Genomic DNA, 19,974 nt, shown 5'->3' on the forward strand with positions numbered 1-19,974 from the left:
CTGCGAGGAGCAGGGAGTTGGTCTTGGTAGAATCATAGAATCAGCTAAGTTGGAAGAGACCTTTTAAGATCATTAAGTCCAGCCATTACCGCAGGACTGCCAAGTCCATCACTAAATGATATCACTAAGGGCCTAACCTGCATGGTTTTTGAACACTTCCAGGAATGGTGATTGCATCACTTCCCTGAGCAGCCTGTTCGATGCTCGATCGCCCTCTAAGGTGAAGAAATTTTTCCTAATATCCAATCTAAACCTCCCCTGGTGCAGCTTGAGGCCGTTACCTCTTGTCCTATTGCTTGTTGCTTGGGAAAAGAGACCAGCCCCCTCCTCGCTCATCCTCCTTTCAGGTAGTTTAGAGGGATAAGTTCCCCCCTGAGCCTCCTCTCCAGACTAAACCACCCCAGTTCCCTCAGCCATTCCTCACAGGACTTATTCTCCAGACCCTTCACCAGCTTTGTTGCCCTTCTCTGGACCCGCTTCAGCAACTCTATGTCTCTCTTGCAGTGAGGGGCCCAGAACTGAACACAGGATTCGAGATGCAGCCTCACCAGTGCCGAGTATAGGGGGATGATCACTGCCCTGGCCCTGCTCGCCGCACCGTTTCTGACACAGGCCAGGATGTCATTGGCTGCCTTGGCTGCATGGGCACAAGCTGGCTCATGTTTAGCTCCATCAGTCAGCACCCCCAGGTCCCTTTATGCGGAGCAGCTTTCCAGCTGCTCTTGCCCATGTGTGTAGCGTTGCATGATCCTTACGGGTCCCTTCCAACTCAAAGTATTCATAGAATCATAAAACAGTTTGGGTTGGAAGGGATATTAAAGCTCATCTAGTTTCAACCCTTTGCCACAGTCACGGACACCTTCTACTAGATGGGGTTGCTCAAAGCCCAGCCTAATGTGGCCTTGAACACTGCCAGAGGTCGGGCAGCCACAGCTTCTCTGGGTGACCTGTTCCAATGCCTCACCACCCTCATAGTGAAGAATTTCTTCCTAATGCCTAATCCAAATTAGCCTCGTTCAGTTTAAAGCCATTACCCTTTGTCCTATCCCTACATGTCCTTGTAAAAGATCATGGATGAATAAAATCACATACACGGAGAGTTGTTGGAAGAGATCTCTGGAGGTCATCCCCCTGCTAAAGCAGGTTCACTTGGGGCAGGTTGCACAGGATTATGTCGAGGCAGGTTTTGAATATTTCCCAAGAAGGAGACTCCACAACCTTTGGGCAGCCTGTCTTGGTGCTCTGCCACCCTCAAAGTAAAGAAGCTCTTCCTCATATTCAGGTGGAAGTTCCTGTGTTACAGTTTGTGCCCGTTGCCCCTTATCCTGTTGCTGGGCACCACTGAAAAGAGTCTGGCCCCATCCTCTAGACACTGGCCCTGAAGATATTTGTGTGCGCTGGTAAGATCCCCTCTCAGTTGTCTTCTCTAGGCTGAAGAGGCACAGCGCTCTCAGCCTTTCCTCATCAGAGAGATGTTCCAGTCCTCTAATCGTCATTGTAGCCCTCCACTAGACTCTCGCCAGTAGCGCCTTGTCTTGTACTGAGGAGCCCAGACCTGGACACAGTAGTGCGGCTGTGGCCTCACGAGGGCAGAGCAGTGCGGGAGGATCACCTCCCTCAACCTGCTGGCAGTGCTTTTGCTAATGGACCTCAGAATAGCACTGGCCTTCTTGGACACAAGGGCACATCGCTTGCTCATTCACAACTTGTCGCCTAACAGGACCCCCAGGTTCTCTCCCACAGAGCTACTTTCCAGCAGGTCAACCCCTAACCTGTACTGGTGCATGAAGTTATTTCTCCCCTGGTGCAGAATCCTGTGTTGAACTTCATTAGGTTCCTCTCCTCCCAGCTCTAGCCTGTCCAGGTTTTGCTGAATGGCAGTACAGCTTTCTGGTGTATCATCAACTCCTCTCAGTTCTGTATCGCCAGCAAGCTTGCTGAGGGTGCGCTGTCCCTTCAACCAGGTCAGTGTTGAATAAGTTCAGCAAGATCAGAGCAAGTCCTGACCTCTGTGGTACAATGCTGGCCTATAGTTTCCTGGGTCCTCCCTGCCCCTTTTGAAGACTGGAGTGACATTGGCTTTTGGCCAGTCCTCAGACACCTCTCCTGATTGCCATGACATTTAAAAGATGATGGAGTGGCTTTGCAATCACAGCTGCCAGCTCTCTTGTGGGTGCATTCTGTTAGTGGGTGTCAAGTTTGTCTTCTCTACTTCCCACCCACCCCGTCACGTATTCAGACATGTGGATGAGATTATCCCTCTCCCCAGCCCACAAGCTTTCTCCAGAATGACCAGTGTTCTGTGAGCCTTCCCTTGTGTGACAGATGCTCCAAGCCCTTCTTGTGGCCCTTCACTGGAGTAATTCTGGGATCTCCAAGCCTCTCTTGTACTAGTCATCCCAGAGGCGAACATAGCACCCAGACATGTCTCACCAGCACTGAGCAGGGGGAAAGGTCACCTCTCTCCCCATGCCGCCAATGCTCTGCCTAGCTCATCCCAGGCACTGTTGGCTTGCTTTGCTGTGAGCGCACTGTGCTGGCTCATGGCCAGGCCAGGTTGGCATCCACCAGGAGCACCAGGTCTTTTCCTGCCCAGCTGCTCTCTTGCCAGTCTGTCCCCAGCCTGTGCTTGTGCACCCAGTTATTCCTACCCAGAGACTGGACCTCTGTGTTTCCTTTTAGACCCCACCAGATTTTCCCCAGCTTGGCAAGTTAGTAACTCCTGCTTTTCTCTAAAGTAAAACAAACTTTACAAGGAAAGTTTGTCCCTACAGAGCTGGGGAGAACTACTTCTAATGAGTATTGTGAGGGTAGCTCTGAGCACATGAAGGATCTGAGCTTCCTTAAGCTAGCTCCTTCTATCACCTACCATAACATTCCCCCAAGTAAGTTTTCCCACCTAATTTTGGCACAGGAGACAGGAGTTCCCTCCTGACTAAAGCTTTAAACCAATCCTCTGTTCATGCTACTTTAGGGATTCCTCAAATGCAAGTTTGTGTTGCTGTCTGTCTGTTAAACTCTCCCTCCTCCAGCCTTCCCTCTCAACAGGCCACATCAAAGGCAGCAAATTAGGAAGGCAATGAAGTATTTTTAGCAGGTGGCATTCCTAAAAAGACCACAGTGATAACAGCATCCAGAGGAAAACAAGCAAAGTCATTGTGATGCTGACAAGATTGTGAAACTCCAAAAGACTGTTCATGAACCTCCTACTTAAAACCAGGCCTGAAACACGAGTTTATTATGAATCTTTCCCACAAACTATCAGTCTGTGCTATGGATATCAGTTTCTGCAGAGAGATAGGTATTTAGGGTTTGGTATTCTTATTTTTACTAACAGATTAATAAAATGGCTGCCATACATGAGGGAGTTTGAAAGATACTCCGTTGTGAAGGCCTGAAGCATTTGACAGTAACTGTCAGTTTCTACTGCTTAAAGTTCATCCCAGCCTCTTCCCTCCCTCCTCCGCTGAAAAAGAAAAGAAAAAAAAAAAAAAGGTTAAAAGCCTGGAAAGTGTGTGTAAACCTCCAGGTCTGTTCTGAGGCAGGAGGTCCAAAAGTGTCTCTTGCAAGCCAGGATGTGTCACGGAAAGCATCACCCTGTGCCCCCATTACAAAGCTATCAGCTTTGTAATGGGGGCACCAGAACTCGTTGAAAGTGATCTACCAAGCACAGCCACCAGCCTGTCCCCACACGCTGGTCAATGACGCTCTTCGTGGACAGCAGAGGGCAGCAGCTCTGCGGTCAGGAAGCCAGGGTCCGCGACTTCCCTGCCAACAAGATCTTCGTGGATTCTGCCTCCCTGAGCCTGGTTTTCAGTTCTCACCTCTGTCAGTTCCCAGGGCTTGCTTAAGGTGCCACAGAGACATACTCTCACGAACCAGATCGATGCGAGTGAATCCCATCTTTTCTTATCCTCTCCCCTGCCCCAACTGCTCCTGCTCTTATCCACTATCCAGAAGTTGCTGAGGTACTATGACACAATTCCCCAAAAATGCATTCGAAAGGCTTTGCTTTTGCCCAGCAATAGGCTGAATTTGCATTTAAGATTAAATTCTGTCAAGCAGGTAAGTTCTAATATCAAAAAAGCTGAACGATTTTTACACAGGATGCATATATATTTTATTTTGGGAAATACATTAAAAATTGTTTCTTAGTCTAGGATATCTATACATAATTCTGAATATGCAGAGTGCCCTTTTAAACTCAAGAAATATTTGTCAAATGTACAAAAACATTACAGAGAAACATTTGTTAATCAAAGCACAGTAAATGGATGCCATTTTTCAACAGTTCAAAACAGTTTCCAAAATAGTGCAAATTTTATTGCATTAAACTTCCCAGCTCACTTAATTCATAATTTATTCACACAACATCCTTTCATCCTCATTACAATACAGTTTATTTTAAGTTCCTAAAAGGAGTTCAATGTGCTTCTAAAAAAACAGCAAACAATCCCTTTTATTTGCACCACTGATGCAGACACTGAAAGACCATCCATTTCTCTCCTCGTATGCATTACAATATATAGCACAGTGGAATACATATCTGGAGTCAATTCAACCATTCAGTTTCAAGACTTAAAAGTTGCAGGGGTGTGTGTGTGTTTTTAAAAAGGTCCATAATGAACAGCTGATATACAGAAGGCATTTTAATGTTTTTATTAGTTAAAAGAAAAAACCCTTTTGTTGAAAATGTACAGTTATGTGAATAAGATGACCTGCTTACCATTTAATCAAGTTATCTGCATTGAAATAATTGTTTAATTAAAAGTTTTAAAAAGATGAAACTATTGAGTGGATTCTTCAGTTACTTACATTTTAACAATTTATTTTAAAAATATAATTTCTATGATCTAATTTAATATACATTTCGAAAATATCCCCTATGTTGCAGTTACTCAAGGAAAGCAGTAAACTCAATGAAAGGTATACTCTTTTAGCTGCAGCAATACAAAAAGCGATTAATTCACAGTTAAAATGGAATAAAAATTACTCATTCACAAGTGCAACATAGCTTGAGCTTAACCAATGTGAAATTCCACTAGGAACAAGGCTAAGTTACTTGCAAAACAAATTAATTTAGTTTGAAACACATATGCTTAATAAAATATTTTCCATTAAAATTGTATTGTCTAAACTGGAGTTATATAAAATGTGAAGACAGGATATGACTATAAGTAACACAGAGATGCTTCTAGTAACATGTAAAAGCTGGTACCTATTACTATGCCAATACCACAGCCATATCAGTCTCCTATAGCCACGGGGTTTTGGAAGATCTTATGTCTTGGTAATGTGGCAGAATATAAAGAACTCTTTGTCACTCAAGAATCCTGATTTAAAGAAAACCAAAACCTGTAAGACTCCGTTTGATGTTTTAATTCTACAAAAAAACAGCTATTTTGATAAACCAGAACATTAACTATAGGTAACGTTTATAGCTGGGTGAAAGGTGCAATCTTCTCAGCATAACTGACTGCAGTTCAATACCTTTAAGGCAACAATTCAAGGAAGCTTCTCTGGAATAATTACTATTCCAACACAAACTTTCCGAGTTCTTGGGCTTACTTGAAATTCATTAACATTTTACATCCATGTATGTAATCAGTTTGGTTTACACCCTCGCTTTGTGCACATATTGCAGGCTTTGAAGTTACTACTGATCTGCAACCTTCTTCTTCATGTTTATATGTGAGAATTCCAAAATGCACACAGAAGAGCCATCTCCTGAGCACTGGCTGTTGAGCTACTAAAAAGAGCATGTGGAGGTAAGAGCTTTGCGAGTGAGCAACATGCATCTTTTTCTGCTTATGCTGAGAGGAAAACAGAACCAAGATCAAGCTTATCCCTCCTTCACAACACTTTGTCCATGTCATTCATGCATTATGGATCAGATAAATTTGGATTACTAGGAGTGGAGCGTCCACTAATTATGAGCATAGGTAGGTCATTCCTATGTAGCCCAAGAAGCGCATGCTGTTTACTAGCACAGAAGAATTTACTATGCCTTCAGAAAGACAAAAGTGTTTGCAATGCACTCACAAAAAACATTTGTTTATTTCTGGCCAGATTTTTGACCATGTGAGTATTGAGCCATGCTATCAATTTTATGCCCTGCCCTTCTCTTTTGCACACTCACAGTTTTTTCAGCATTCAAACTAGGGAAGCCTATATCTCAGAAAGTTTGTGTAGGAAAACGTGCAGTCTCTCTCTGTAGGAGACCCAAAAGACAACAGAAGAACAGGGAGTGCCATCATGCATTTGTAAGGAGAGAAAGCAAGTAGGGAAAAAATACTCAATTCTTAATTCCTTTCAAATTTTTGTGAACTCCCCCCCCCCCCCCAAAAAGCATCTCCCTAGGTGAAAATTTAATAAACAAACTGCTTTCAGAGATCTTACTTTTCTTTTGAACTACAGATTTTATTCAAGAACCAGCTGATTAGTTAGCTATTAAAACTAGGCATTAAAAAAATCCACATTATAAAAAGTAAGCACTTTTGTCATTCTATATTAAAGAATTAATTTCAGTAGGCAGATTCAAGATTTCAAGTAATTACATGCAGGACTTCTACCACTCTGAAATCCAGGTACATACAGAAGGAACATAAGTTAATTTGTAGTGTATAGAAATGCCAGTATGAAGGAACAAATCAAAGCAAGTGCAATCCTGCAGTTGTCCTGTTCCCTTCAGGCTTTAGTTTGGGTTTTTTTTTTTTGTTGTTATGTTGGGGTAGGGAGGAGGAAATTCCTGGTTTGGGTTTTGGTTTTTGTTTTGTTTAGTGTATATACCTGGGGAAAGTCTAACATTTATGACACAACCTGCTTTGCTGTTTCTACAACACTATTGCCTGATTAATCTGTATTTTCAGCAACAGATGGTAAGGTTGTTTTGAAATAAAAGTGATCTCTTACAGGATACAGTTTATAATAATGTTATTTACAATGGTTTAAAACAATTTGGATATCCCCAATTACCTAAAACAGCACTCACTGCACAGATTTTCTTTGTAATTTAATGAGTCAGGAGAAGTTAAAGATAACTAAAATTTAATTCTTTGCAAACTGCATCACATAATCATATGATCTGTCCATTTAACACTTAAAAACTGTCTTTGTGTAGCTGTATGTTTAACATCAGTATAGAACAATACAGGAAAATTTGCTGGTTTGATTTATGTAAGGATTAAGTTGTTTGGACGAATGTTTCACACAGACTTTTACCTTGAAAGGATGGAATTGTGCATGTCAATTATGTAATTGGAGAAGAAAGGAAAATATGAAGAATTAAACTCTACACTTCCATTGTGATGTAGATCAGATATCTGCAAGCAACCATGCATAAACCCAAAGAATTCAGGATGAAAAAAAAAACCCAAACCCCAAACAAAAAACAAAGTCACCGTGTGCTTTCTTGCTTTTAATTGTTGAGAAAGCACAATATTTTCATTAGCAGAGAATCTGTCCAGACAATATCCCCATATTAACTTTGGATCAGCACTTCTAGACAAAATACAAGGAAATCGGTCTATGACACAAATATATTTTGTCATGAATAGTGCAAATCCTTTGCTGTAGCCTCATGAAAAAACAAGTGTTAGGTTTCTTGTTTCATGTAAAAGCTGTTGCAGACAGATCTTCATCCCTCATCATTTTAAGAAAGAAAGTAGTATGAAGTAAATACATTCATACTTGAGATTTGATTATAGTTTTAGCTTTGCTCCTTTAAAATGCTACAAATCTTACTTTTTTCCCCCAACTCTAGGGGGAAAGCCAGAAAAGCCACACCATTAAATTTCACAAAAAAAAAAAAAAAAAAGGAATCAATCTTATCCTATTCCTCAAGTAATAGAAACATTCAAATTGTTGATCAGCATCCAGGCTCTTGCCAAGACTATGACTACTGGAGTCAGTTAGAATGTGAGGTGAGGAAGTGTCTTATCTACTAGAAGCACTCCAAAAGATGGATTCATCTTTCCAGATCATACACTCAAGCACTTCATTTGTGCTAATACTCAATTTGAAGACCACATTTACAAATACATTTTACTTGAAATATTGAATTTGGACTATCAGTGCAAAATAATTAACACACAGGCTAGTGTGAAACCATGGAAAAGGGTGAAAAGGAATTCAAGGAAAAGACACCTTTTAAGCACACATGCATACAGTATAGAGAGTAATTTTTTTTCAGACAGCAACTGTTTAACAAACCCTGTATGTATTCTAATGCCATTTTAAAGCTTCCTAAAAATTTTTTTAGAAAGCCATCCATTTCTGAGCTGCTTCATGTAGAAGCCCATCACTCTCTTGCAGAAAGCAGCACTATGTTCCTAGGATCTTTAATTCGTCAGATAGAGAACACAGAAAAACTGAGTGGTTTTTACAACTGCAGACATACATTATGAGAAGGTCAGCCAAAGACAATTTAGAATACTGGGACTGGGACAAGGGTCAGGAAAAGGGTAGCAATTTTAGGTACTGTGATCTGACAAAAGCAACTGCACTGCCATTTCCAAGACAAGGACTCAAGTATTTACATTCATACACACACACTGCACACCAATAAAAATATCCCTTTACGTAAAAGCAATTTTGAAGTAGTAGTGAAGAATCTAAGTATTCTGTGGCAGGAAAAGTATTTCATTAAAATACGTAAACATTGGTGGCTCTTAAGTCAGCAACTATATGCTGTTCTATCATCACCTTTTTGAACAACTTCATGTTGTGGGAGAAGGATTTGAGGAAGGACAAGAAGTATATACAGCAAAAAAAAGCAGATCAATCACTGAAACCAACTCACCCTATTAATATAGTTTTAAAACATTTTAACACACTTTACTCTCTGTTTCGTGAGATGAAAGACAAAAATATATGATGCATCTCAAGGAAATTGCTTTGACAAATTGCTCAGTTATCACCTTTTGGGATTTAAAGTGTATATATCACCATGCTCCTGGTTTGTTCACCTCTACTTCTGTCACACCGAAGTTTAGTATGTCTTCCTCATTTTTATATTAAAGGTGCTCCAAAGCACTTTCTACAACACTCGACCCTGCTGCTTGGTGGAGCATCTATTTTCTGCATCTTTTCAAGAACTTCCTTTGGTAGATTTTTATGTGCAATTCTGTATTCACTATCAAAGACCTCTGAAATAGAAAAGCATAGTTGAAGTTATTGTAGAAACCCTGTAGAGCACCCACTACATTCCTATAAAATCCTTTTGATGATTTTTATATAATAACAACATTAATTATCTTAACTAGCCACCGATTTTAATTTTTTTTTCCAAGTTCTCCTCTCAGAGAACCTGAAAACTATCTTCACATTGGAGCATCACAACACATCACAGTGGAAGCCCACCACTTCTATCGCAGTTCAGTTTGCCTGTTCGCAGGGTATTTCCCCTGTCACATCCCATAAGGAAGTCCCTTTGCCTGCATAGTACCAAACAGAAGTCAGGGTAGAGGAGATCAATAAGGGGTGAGCAATCAGGTGGCTAGATGACATGTCTAATATGTAGGTCGGAGAAAGATGGACAAAACTGGGAACATGTTTTCAGACATAAGGAATTAAAGCTTCAAGCTAACATATTTGTTTAAAACAGCTGATTACTAGTTTCAAAGCCAAAATTAATGCCCCATCTGAATTACTTTTCCATAAAAGCAACACCTTGAAGAGTAACAGCACAGTACTTTTCACTAAAACACAGCAACTGAAAAGCTACTTAGAAACTCATGGATGAAAAGTCAGCTATATACACTAGTTTTCACATAAAGTATTCATATATTTTACACACAGACACATGCATTTCACAGTATTTTTTACTTACCAATATCAATGTTCTCTCTTCCAAGAGACACCAGAGACAGGAAAAGAATTTCTCTGTAAAAACTCCTACGAAATATTTTGAAGGGCAAGTCAATGAAAGAACCAACTATCCTAAGTTTACAAAGTCAATGTTGAAGATGCTAACCTTTTATTACATTGTTTCTGCAACTGTTCTGTTAATCTTGCTTGTGAAGAAAGTGACTGATCTGTATGACTGCTAGCTTAAGGTTTCCTCATGCCTGAGTATCTTTCCTTAACACATGAAGATACAGTATTGCCAAATCCCAGCAGCATGTTTTCTGTAAAAAACTTCTCTGCCAAATGTGCCATAAAAACTCCAGAAAAATGAGAAATATAAAATTAAGCACCACTTATTTATTAACTCATTCCTGCCTGAGGGTGAAGTACAGGGAGCAGAATTATTTCAGATCACCCATACTTCGTTTTTTGTTTCAGAATGTCACGAGCTACCTCAGAATTGGATATCACTAAACAATTGCATATTAATGTTTTTCATCATGGAACTCATGAAGATTCTTCTATAGGCAGATTACTGCTTTTTTTTTTTTAGTAACTACAAACCACAGAAGCAGAGATGACTTAGCATGATAAACTTCGAATACATCTTACATTTCCTGTAATTTAACTCAGAGGCTTGCTTTTTAACAAACCCCTTTCCTACTTGCACTGCAGATGGCAAAATGTACAGTAGGAGCATTATTTACGTCTCCCTTTATTTGCGGATCATGCTGTATACACTTTTCTAAGCCAGTACTCCAGGCTGGTAGAATTCCAATAGTTTTAACTAGGTAGTTTGGAGAATATTCCAGACACTGCAACAGGATAATGCACACTTACGTTTATCAATTTTCTATATCTGGAACAGCACCAAAATCTGCATTTTTCTTATTAATTTGTAAAATGTTCATTTTGATCAAAGAACTGTATTTATTCATTTGATTTGGATGAATTATGCATCTAGCTACAGAATGCATCTGTTTGTAATCACTGGCATAAACAAATATACATAGCGTTTGGTGGACACAAAATAAAACTGAATATTCCAAGAGGTCCTTACGGAATTCTCATTATGAAGTGTATATGGTCTAATCTTATTTAACTTTGAGCGGGGAGAAAATAAGAAGAGGTTACCCCTTTACCTCTGTCGTTTCACATCTGGCTTAACTTTCTGTAGGAGCAGGTTGATTGGTTTAACAACATTATTGTGTTGAATACTTAGTTTAATGTTCTCCAACAAAGTGTTTATTGCCTGCTGATCTTCTGCCAGTATGGAGGGTCTCTTTTCAGAAGAATCTGGGAAATGCAATAGTATAGATTATTAAACATTAAAGATTTAATTTTTTTTTTTCACTTTAATAAGAAGAAGGTATTTCAGAAAGTTAGGTTAATATACAGAACCTCTACTCAAGCGACAGAAATTTGTTACAATGGAAAGGCTTGTCTGCTTATGGTCTTTATTCCACCACAAAAGTGACTGGACACATCAACTACCCATGTGCAAGAGCTGTCAACATGACAGAGAAATACAAGAGACTGAAGAGTATTCAGCATCAGAGGTTGGCTGTGATGCTTTGTTAGCTCAGATTTATTGTTCTACTTCAGTTTTAAAAACTAAGCTCACTCCAAGAAGGTTATTTTTACACAATGGAAAAGAAGTAGAACAAAAGAAAACACCATCACATTTCTTATCAAAGAAACTTTTCTCATCAAAGAGCATAGACTGAGAAGTCTATGTCAACAAAGGATTTTTGCTGATCAGAAGTAATGAAATCCCAAGTTCTCACAAGCAGTCTGCCTGGTTTTTCCTCCTTTCAAATTAAGTTATGGTAGACAAAGGCTTTCTTGGATCTTACTTTTTGACAGTCAAGTAGGCTGCCGAATGTACATATTAATGGGACTTGTTACCTTCCATTCAGTTATGAAACACAAGATATTTTTTTTGTAATACATTTGTCTTTTTCATGCCCGCATAGATACAACTAGATAACGGAGCTAAACATTCAAATCAGGTGAAGATTATTTAGCACCACATCTAGAGCAAATCCTCCCACCCTATTTATAACCATATGACATATAAAGAATAGATAACATACATTTTTACACAGATTAGTAAGATATTTTCATAATTTGATACTGAGACTATGTTAAGTACCTCAGGGATTGCAGATGCCTCACACACTAAAAAAGCTTTCCAACTTGATGGGCTGTGTACACTTCAGACACTACAAAACAAAGGGGTTTTTCCATAGCTTCTCCTCCCTCTGCTTTCTGTAACATTTGTTTTACTTACTGAGATTTCTCCAAGATATATACAGGGGCTCCCCTGGCTCTTGGTGGAGGTTGATATTGTCCCACAGAAGATGGATGTACACTTGCTTGCTATCTTGAGCAAGAGATGTCAAAGGAAGCTAAAAAACAGGAATGGGAATGGGAGGAATGGGAAAAAATTTTTAAAACATCAGCACAGTCTCATTATTTAAACAATTGCTCTTTCACAAAGAAGGTTTACTTTATTCATCTTGAATCCATCAAACAGGAACAGCTGATGTCTTCTAGAGAAAATTTCAGTCACCCAGACCAAAATCACAAGTACTGCAACATTTAATTGCCTTTTCTAGTTTAGCCTAATGTATGAAGACCATTCAGTTTTCTACAGACATCTGAAGAAAATTTGTATGCGTATGTATAAAAATTGTTTTTTGTGCACTAAACATGTTACTTAATTTGTACTACTTATCATGCCACACCGTAGTATTTTCTGACCTGATTAAGACTTGGTATGCATGTCTTTGTGTTGATCTTCCCAACATGCAGGAAGAATTTGTATTTGCACATGAGTATAAGCCATTTATTGCCATTAAAATATATGGTAAGCAAAACATTAGATCCGTAATTATTTTATAAAATTAAGTGCCTTTGGAATCACTAATACAGTAAGACTTAGTGGGCAAGAAAAATTTACCACTAGTGTGTCAATTTAAAGAAGCAATTACAGATATTAAGCCCCATCTTGTGGTTTACCCTGCTAATGCATTGCATTTAGTATCCTTTAGATTTCACTAGTGTTGGTCTTCAGCTACATTTCCTGGAAAATTGTTCTTGGTTTCAGAGTTCTGGGTTTTTTTGAAAATTGAGGGAGACAATTTTAAAATTAAAGTACACACAAGTAGATAGGAAAATACTACATTTTTGCATGCATGTTAAATTTGCTAATTACATACACAGATCATATAGGTTTCCCTTAAAATGGGAAAAGCAAAATACTCAAAAGATAGCATCTGTTCTATGCTCTATTTTTCCATACATACAGTATTGAAACTCAGTGAACTTCGAATAGCAAAACCTATTAGTGGAAAAGAACAAAAAATACTGAGTAACAACTTAAAAGGTTTATATACTGAAGTATGCAACCCACACTATGTGCATTACAATGTATTGCTATTTGTGAGTTCTGAACAGATACATCTTGTTTCCTTCCATGCATCAGCCTTCTCTTTAATGAATCTTACTCTCTGGCTTTTTAGAAGAGAACAGCTTGACTAGAATTTGAATGCTGTTTTCACTCATCTTACTTCAAGATTCCTTGTGGAAAACAAACCTTTCTACTTACACTATAAAACCTGGGAAACTAGATCCAATTTACTAAGGTATTACTTACCCACTTTTTTTGAACCAAACTCTCAAATGTAGCTTACTTCTAATATCTGCAGCTCTAACAGGAGGAAGCCACTTACCTGCACTCCGTCATTACAGTGCTCGGATGTTAAAATGAGTCCAGGCAAGTTGCTAGGTAGATCCAACCGTTGGAAATACCAAACTAGGTTCCAGAAAATTATGGGGTGTTGATTGATGAATTTGGATGTATGAATTACTTGCTCTCCCTCATTTTCCAACAGTGATTCAAGCTCCTTATGCAGTACCAAAGGGCTCAAGTAGGGCACAGATACAGGGAGAGGATTAGGTCTTTTTACTAAAGGATTCTAAAAACAAAACAACACACACAAAAGAAAACTGTGGGTTTTTACAGAATCAAAGGTTTTTCTTCCAGAAATACTCTTCAGGATTACTTGCCCTGGAAATTCTTCATTGCACAGTTTCTTTTGATATTTGGAAGAAACCAAACACACAATAACTTTAATAGCATCAACAGTTGCGATGACTGAGGTGTTTCTTAACTTTAAAAAACAATCACCTAAGCTCTCTCTTATTTTTTTTTTTTTTGGTCATAAGAACATATGCTTGGCCATTTCCATTCCCCAAATGGACAAGAATGATGGTAATAGAATATTATCCATTGTAAGTTCATTGCATTCAGTTTTTTTCTGTCAACTGAACGTGCAGCTTCTAGACTTACCACAACCTCTTGCAAACTGTTTGGAAGACTAACTGTTGAAATTCCATGAGATGGTCTCTGGGAAAGATCAATATTTTGCAGTGGACCTCCAACACTGTGGCTCCGAGTCAAGGACACTCCCCTTTTTGGTGGATTATTGGCAGATGTCTTCATGGTTCTGGGATCTTTACTCTGTTCGTCTGCCACATCACTGTTTGGATTTTAGAAGAGAATATGCTAACATGAAACTATTCAGCATTCCTACGGCAACAGGAAAGAAGCAGAGAAAGGCTGCCAAGTAAGTATCTCAAACCAAGTTTCTCTATTAATAAGGAATCATATTTGCCCAGTTAGTTCCACAGTATACAGAACAGTATAACAGTCCTTCCAGAAAAGCAGCTAGGGAGAACCTAAGACATAAATCTGAAAGCACTGCAGTTTTGTATAGGTACCATTGCTCTGATACAGCTTTACCTTGCTTAGAAAAACAGCAATGCAGTTTTGTCAACACACAAAGATGATCTTGTTCTGATTATGCTCATTTTTACTTCCTCATTCCCTTTATGTTTACTTTCTCTAAATGTCATAAGCAGAGCAACTGTCATAAGACTTATTACTTATTACAACAAAATGTTAACAAATTCCAGCAAAAAGGTCACAATTCATAGCAGCCCTATTTCAGTTCTTCCCTCTTCCAACATGAAACCTTCTTAATGCTTCTTTCCTCAAACTGTTTCAAAGGTGGTATTATTTTCTGAGTTTCAGTTTTACATCAGTATTATTTGTCATAGAATGTATGCTCTGTACAAGTGTCAAGTGCTCCAAGACTTTTCTCTCAAAAAAGAGTGTTTCAGCAAATGGACTTATTTCTCCCCATAATGCACTGTCCTTCTTGTTAAATTCTAAACACAAGGAAAGGAGAAGTAATGCTTATATTTATGTGTCTCTAAAAGGTGCATTCTAACAATACCTATTTTACCTATTAATCATTAGCAGATAAACTGAAGATTTATTTCTAGATTTGTAGCTCTAAAACTCACTCATTTAGTGGAACCAGCTTACTTCTAATTGATAAAAATATGCTTAAAGCATGCGAAAAGAATAAGAGGAAACAGATGATCATCAAGTTACTTTGTAACTTGTACTTTACCATATGTGGTACATAAGTCAATCTTTAAAGTAGAGGAGAAATACTGGAAGTGTTGATACTCTTCTGACAGAACTAAACCCTTGTTTTACCTACCTCTGCTCAGCTGCAGAGCTAGTTTCTTCAGCTATGGTGTGGCTGGGCTGTGAGTGATCTGAAAAACTGATCAAGTCAGCAACAGCTGGACTGGACAACAGCTTCTGCTCCATGGGATCCGTGGTTAATGGAAGGGTACCACTCTGTAAACTATCTCCTGAAGTACTTTGCTTCAGGAAAAAGCTAAGTTATGACATGAATAGGAGGGGAGAGAAATACAAAGAATAAGATGTAAGCATAAAGTCATTAAAAAAGTTATGAATCTCTAGATTTACTTTCAAAAAATAATAAAAATAAGGAAACAACATTAAAAAGCTTGACCAATGTAAATTATATAGGCAGAGTAAACAAACACAGAATAAACAAACACAGAGACTTGAGCTGCAAAAGAAGAAATCCTATGCTGTAAGTCATTAGTGACCTTAGTTTACCATGGTTCCCCACCAGCAACAATATACCTATAGCTGACACATCACTGAAAATAGCTGTTACTGTAAAGTGACATTACTGACTAGGACACCATACACCATTATAGGTACAAGACAGCAAGAATGTGTCACGCTTTGCTAAGTTTGCACTCTACAGATGTTCAGTTTCAGCATTAGAGAACACTAATGGAAGCTCTGTTCCACAACAATAACCACCACAGTGAGAATCCATTCTAAATTACCTTAAAGTTTCAGCCTTCACAGTGCAATTAAAAAAGGTAAAAATAGTAAGCAGATAAGCTTAAACTGGAGAACTACTAGAGAAACAGTAAGCTGCACCATCTGTAATTAAAAGCTGCTAGTAAATTTAATTTGGGAGTAATTCTTTGCTGACAGATTTAAAAACTACTTTATATGCTTTTAAAGTTCATGATCCATTAGCTTTATTTTAAAAACTAAACAAAAAAAAGCTTATATCTTCTGTACAGTTATGCTTAGCAAGAAAATACGAAAAGCAGAAGTAGTACAAGGAAACTGGTTCTTTGCTTTTTGGCTATTTTACAATGAAATGCAATAGTGTACACGACTTACAATTTCCTTCAGTACAATCATGACCATCAAATAGGCAGACATTCTTGCAAACATCTAGACAAAAATACTGCGAGAGATAACTAAGATCCTTTTGTGAAACAATATAGCCATGTGCAAGTGCAAAGGCAGAAAAGAGAGTATTTATAAAAACCACTAACCTTGCAGAGCCACGTAGGTCTTTAAATTCAATATTAAGTAAAGGTAAGAAGATACTTTTACAGAAAGGACAGGTAGTGTTCAAGTTTGAATCATCTGCTGTCCATCCAGCCATAATTTCTTCATCATAAACCAAAGCACCACAAGCTCTACATTGAGAGCAGCTAGACATCAATACCTAAAACAGCAAAGAATGAATATCATCAGTCTTGTTTCAGGGTTCTTTAATAATTGACTTTATAGGCTTAGTATCCACAGGAGTTTAACAGGTACCAGAATGCCAGCTGGAAGGCATGAGTCCATCACTGCTTATTCACCATACTTGAGTTATCTTGCCCACATAAGTTTTATCTATGAAACGCAAATACTAATAATTTATTTTTGTTTGATATTTTCAGACCTGGAAGAAACATTACCCTGAAATGCCATGAATTTAGCATTTGCAAATGTTCACTTCTATGAAGCCTCCAGTGTATATAGATTGCTTTGAATTGTATAAGTAAATGCATGTCTGCTTCTCCAAAAAAGAAAACAAAACAAAACCAACCCAAACAAACAAAAAATCCCACAAGCAAACTAATCAAACACAAACCAAACATTTATAGTGGTGTGGTGGACCTTGGCTAGATAAGTTTGTTAATCTTACCTCCATTGCATAGTTCTGGAAAATGCTGGATAGGCTAGTATTATGTGAAGAGCTTTGCTCTGACTTCTCAGAATCTTGCACTTTCATACTTCTTGGCAATGAAACGTCACCTGCATAGAAAGAGTCGTGTGGGTCTTGTGATCAAGGAAAGAGTTAATTCACCTATTCCCAAAGAAAATAATTTCTGTTCGACCAAGACAGAAAATTGTACCAGAAGATCTTCAAAGATATGTGTAGCTCTGTAACTTCACTGATACTATAATTACAAGAGAGATGAATATCATTTTTGTGTTTAACATTTAGAAGTTATTTTTGTCTAACACAATATATCACACACTGGTAAAAGAAAAGTACAAAGAAAGAAGGAAGAATGGCAAAGAGCAGTAAGATTGCTCCATATACTTCTAAAAGTAGTTCAAGATTTCTTGAATGATACATCCATATGCAAATAACAAACAGAAGGATAGCACCAGGGAAGACACATGATACCAAATATGTCATTACTGTGCTGAAGTTTTCTCTGGCTAACACGGCAGTAAAAAAAATAATCTTTCTTTGGTAAGGGTTTTAGGGTTATGAGCTTTGCCCAGGAGAAGAGGAAAAAGGAGTTGGAATATATTTACCAGAAGGAAATGGTTCGAATCAGTTTTAGAAAGCTAAACTATCAGCATTACTTCCTCTGACAAGCCCAGTCAAACTTCCTTATTAAAAAAAATCTCTACCAGAGTCTCCTCATCATACAGAAGGCTCCTCTGCTTCTTCAGCTAAAGTTCATGTTTGTGAACAAATTTTACATATTCTGTTGACAGCTGCCACTCTTTATAGTTAGTTCTTATAACCCTCCTAACTAACGGGAACTAGAAGATAATCCTGTCGAGATTTTGCTAGGTAAGGCCAGCTTATCTCCAGTCCACAAAATAGTTCTTCCTCTCTTGATGCACATGGCTTTATGATATTCACATCATTAAAGTACTGCAAAGAAAGGTAAACCAAACCCACGGCTGGTTCAGCATACATCTTTTTCTCAAAATAAGAATAAAATCTGAACTGAAAATTATTAGTTTTACTTCATGCAGTTTTAGAACTTGGGGGAAGAAGGGAAGGACAATTTAGCAATAGGCATATATATTAATCTGTTTACCTTCACAACTTGAAATCAAGTATGCGTCCATTACCTCTCATTCCACAGTAAAAGTTAGGAGTTTTGTGTGTGTGTGCTTTGGGTTTTTTGGCCCTTGGGGCTGTGGGGTTGGTTTTGTTTGTTTATTTTTTATTCCAACTCCCCCCACTGAAAGATCTGCCTCTGTTAGTTATGCAACTATTTGCAGTTTTGCAGTTCTTGGACACTGCTCTGGTTTTCTGTATTAGTATTTCAAGAATTTTCACGATATTATGACTTTCCACAACTGAGCACATGTTCCTGGCTACAACTAGCTAGGAATCTTCCTATCACATACACAGAAGTATTTTTACAGCTAAATCCCTGTGTTTTGTATCAACTTTTTAAACATTCAACAAAGAGAAGCATTAGCTATTTGCTAATGCTACTTCTGCAAGACAGAAGTACAGAATGGAAGTACGAATCTGCTTGTACTTCAGTGTTTGAAATAATTTCAAATTACCATAGTTTCCGTTGTTATGAATCATTTCACACATATTAGTTTTCCCTGTTTCTGATATTACAAACAAGTTATGAGGGGGGAAAAAAAGGACAAAAAAAACCAAACCAACGAGCCAAACAAAGAAAAACTCCCAATCTCACCTGCACTGTAACGCTGTCTTCCTGCATCTCCACTGCTACTGCTGCTGCCAAGACTAGTAGTGCTTTGTGCAAGCTCATTTGTAACTAGCCCTGGGACACCAGTTCTGGATGACAGATTATCTCCTAAAATATTATCTTCAAAACCAGCAGGGAAGTTAAACTCTGGTCGATTGTTTTCTTCCTTTCGTACAAGAAGAAGAAAAATAGTATTTTTGAGTACTTCCAGATAGATTATTTGACTTCCATTTTTATTCTAATAAATAAAGAATTAAAGTAGCAGATTGAGATGAAAACCTGATGTAAAAAAATCATTAGATATAAGATAAATCTACGCAACCCCAAAAATAAGAGATATTGGACAAATCAGAAGGATATCGGAAAAATGAAAGGCTTCATGAACAAAAATACTTAGCTGAGGATCAAACTGAGCAACAAAGCAACTGGAATATAATTGTCTTCATTACATGAGAAACAGAAAAAATGATGCAAAAATGTTCAGTTGGCAGACATTACTGAAAATTAAGGAATTATCAGAAAAAAGGTCTGAGTTAAAGTGAAATTTACAGAATTGAAAAAAGGAATAAAATGCATCAGCTGAAATGATGCAGCAATAACACAGTCACTAAGCCACAAGATGCAATGAAGTACAAAAATTAGGATATTAAAAACAAGAAGTTGCAGAAATAAAAGAGAATTAGAAGATCTTTGATGGAAATTAAATCATGTTGAGAGATTAAAATGTGCTATTAAAATTCTACAGAACAGGCAAGTATAATAGAAAGGCACACAGCAAAACCTAGGTCACAGGAAAAAAAACTTAGGAAAGAAAGTTAATGAGTGAGTTTTCACTGTCACAGTCAAAATTAGGTTAAAACAATACCAGTAAGAAATATTTTTTTATATTTAATAGAAAAGACCCTATTAGTAACATAAGTTAAATTTTCTTCACATAGAAATAAAGCCAGA

At 38.0% G+C, this 19,974-nt stretch overlaps 1 protein-coding gene across 10 annotated transcripts in view; it reads right to left on the reverse strand.

Moving 5' to 3' along the window:
• Positions 1-4,306: 4,306 nt before the first annotated feature.
• The window catches only part of DENND4C (DENN domain containing 4C), a 67,466-nt gene continuing 51,798 nt past the window's right edge, over positions 4,307-19,974 (reverse strand). For 9 of the 10 annotated variants that reach the window (XM_030470649.1, XM_030470645.1, XM_030470644.1 and 6 more), the window contains 10 exons: positions 19,009-19,189; positions 17,247-17,356; positions 16,603-16,778; positions 15,426-15,608; positions 14,204-14,393; positions 13,584-13,829; positions 12,140-12,257; positions 10,989-11,142; positions 9,830-9,894; positions 4,307-9,146 (listed from right to left, as the gene is read on the reverse strand). In XM_030470649.1, coding sequence (XP_030326509.1) covers positions 9,010-9,146; positions 9,830-9,894; positions 10,989-11,142; positions 12,140-12,257; positions 13,584-13,829; positions 14,204-14,393; positions 15,426-15,608; positions 16,603-16,778; positions 17,247-17,356; positions 19,009-19,189 — 1,560 coding nt within the window. In that variant the 3' untranslated portion in view covers positions 4,307-9,009. Of the gene's footprint in view, positions 9,147-9,829; positions 9,895-9,973; positions 10,164-10,988; positions 11,143-12,139; positions 12,258-13,583; positions 13,830-14,203; positions 14,394-15,425; positions 15,609-16,602; positions 16,779-17,246; positions 17,357-19,008; positions 19,190-19,974 lie in introns of all 10 variants that reach the window. The other variant, XR_003989237.1, reaches the window with a different exon arrangement.

Source organism: Strigops habroptila, chromosome Z (genome assembly GCF_004027225.2).
Source record: "Strigops habroptila isolate Jane chromosome Z, bStrHab1.2.pri, whole genome shotgun sequence".
NCBI classification, from domain to species: domain Eukaryota; kingdom Metazoa; phylum Chordata; class Aves; order Psittaciformes; family Psittacidae; genus Strigops; species Strigops habroptila.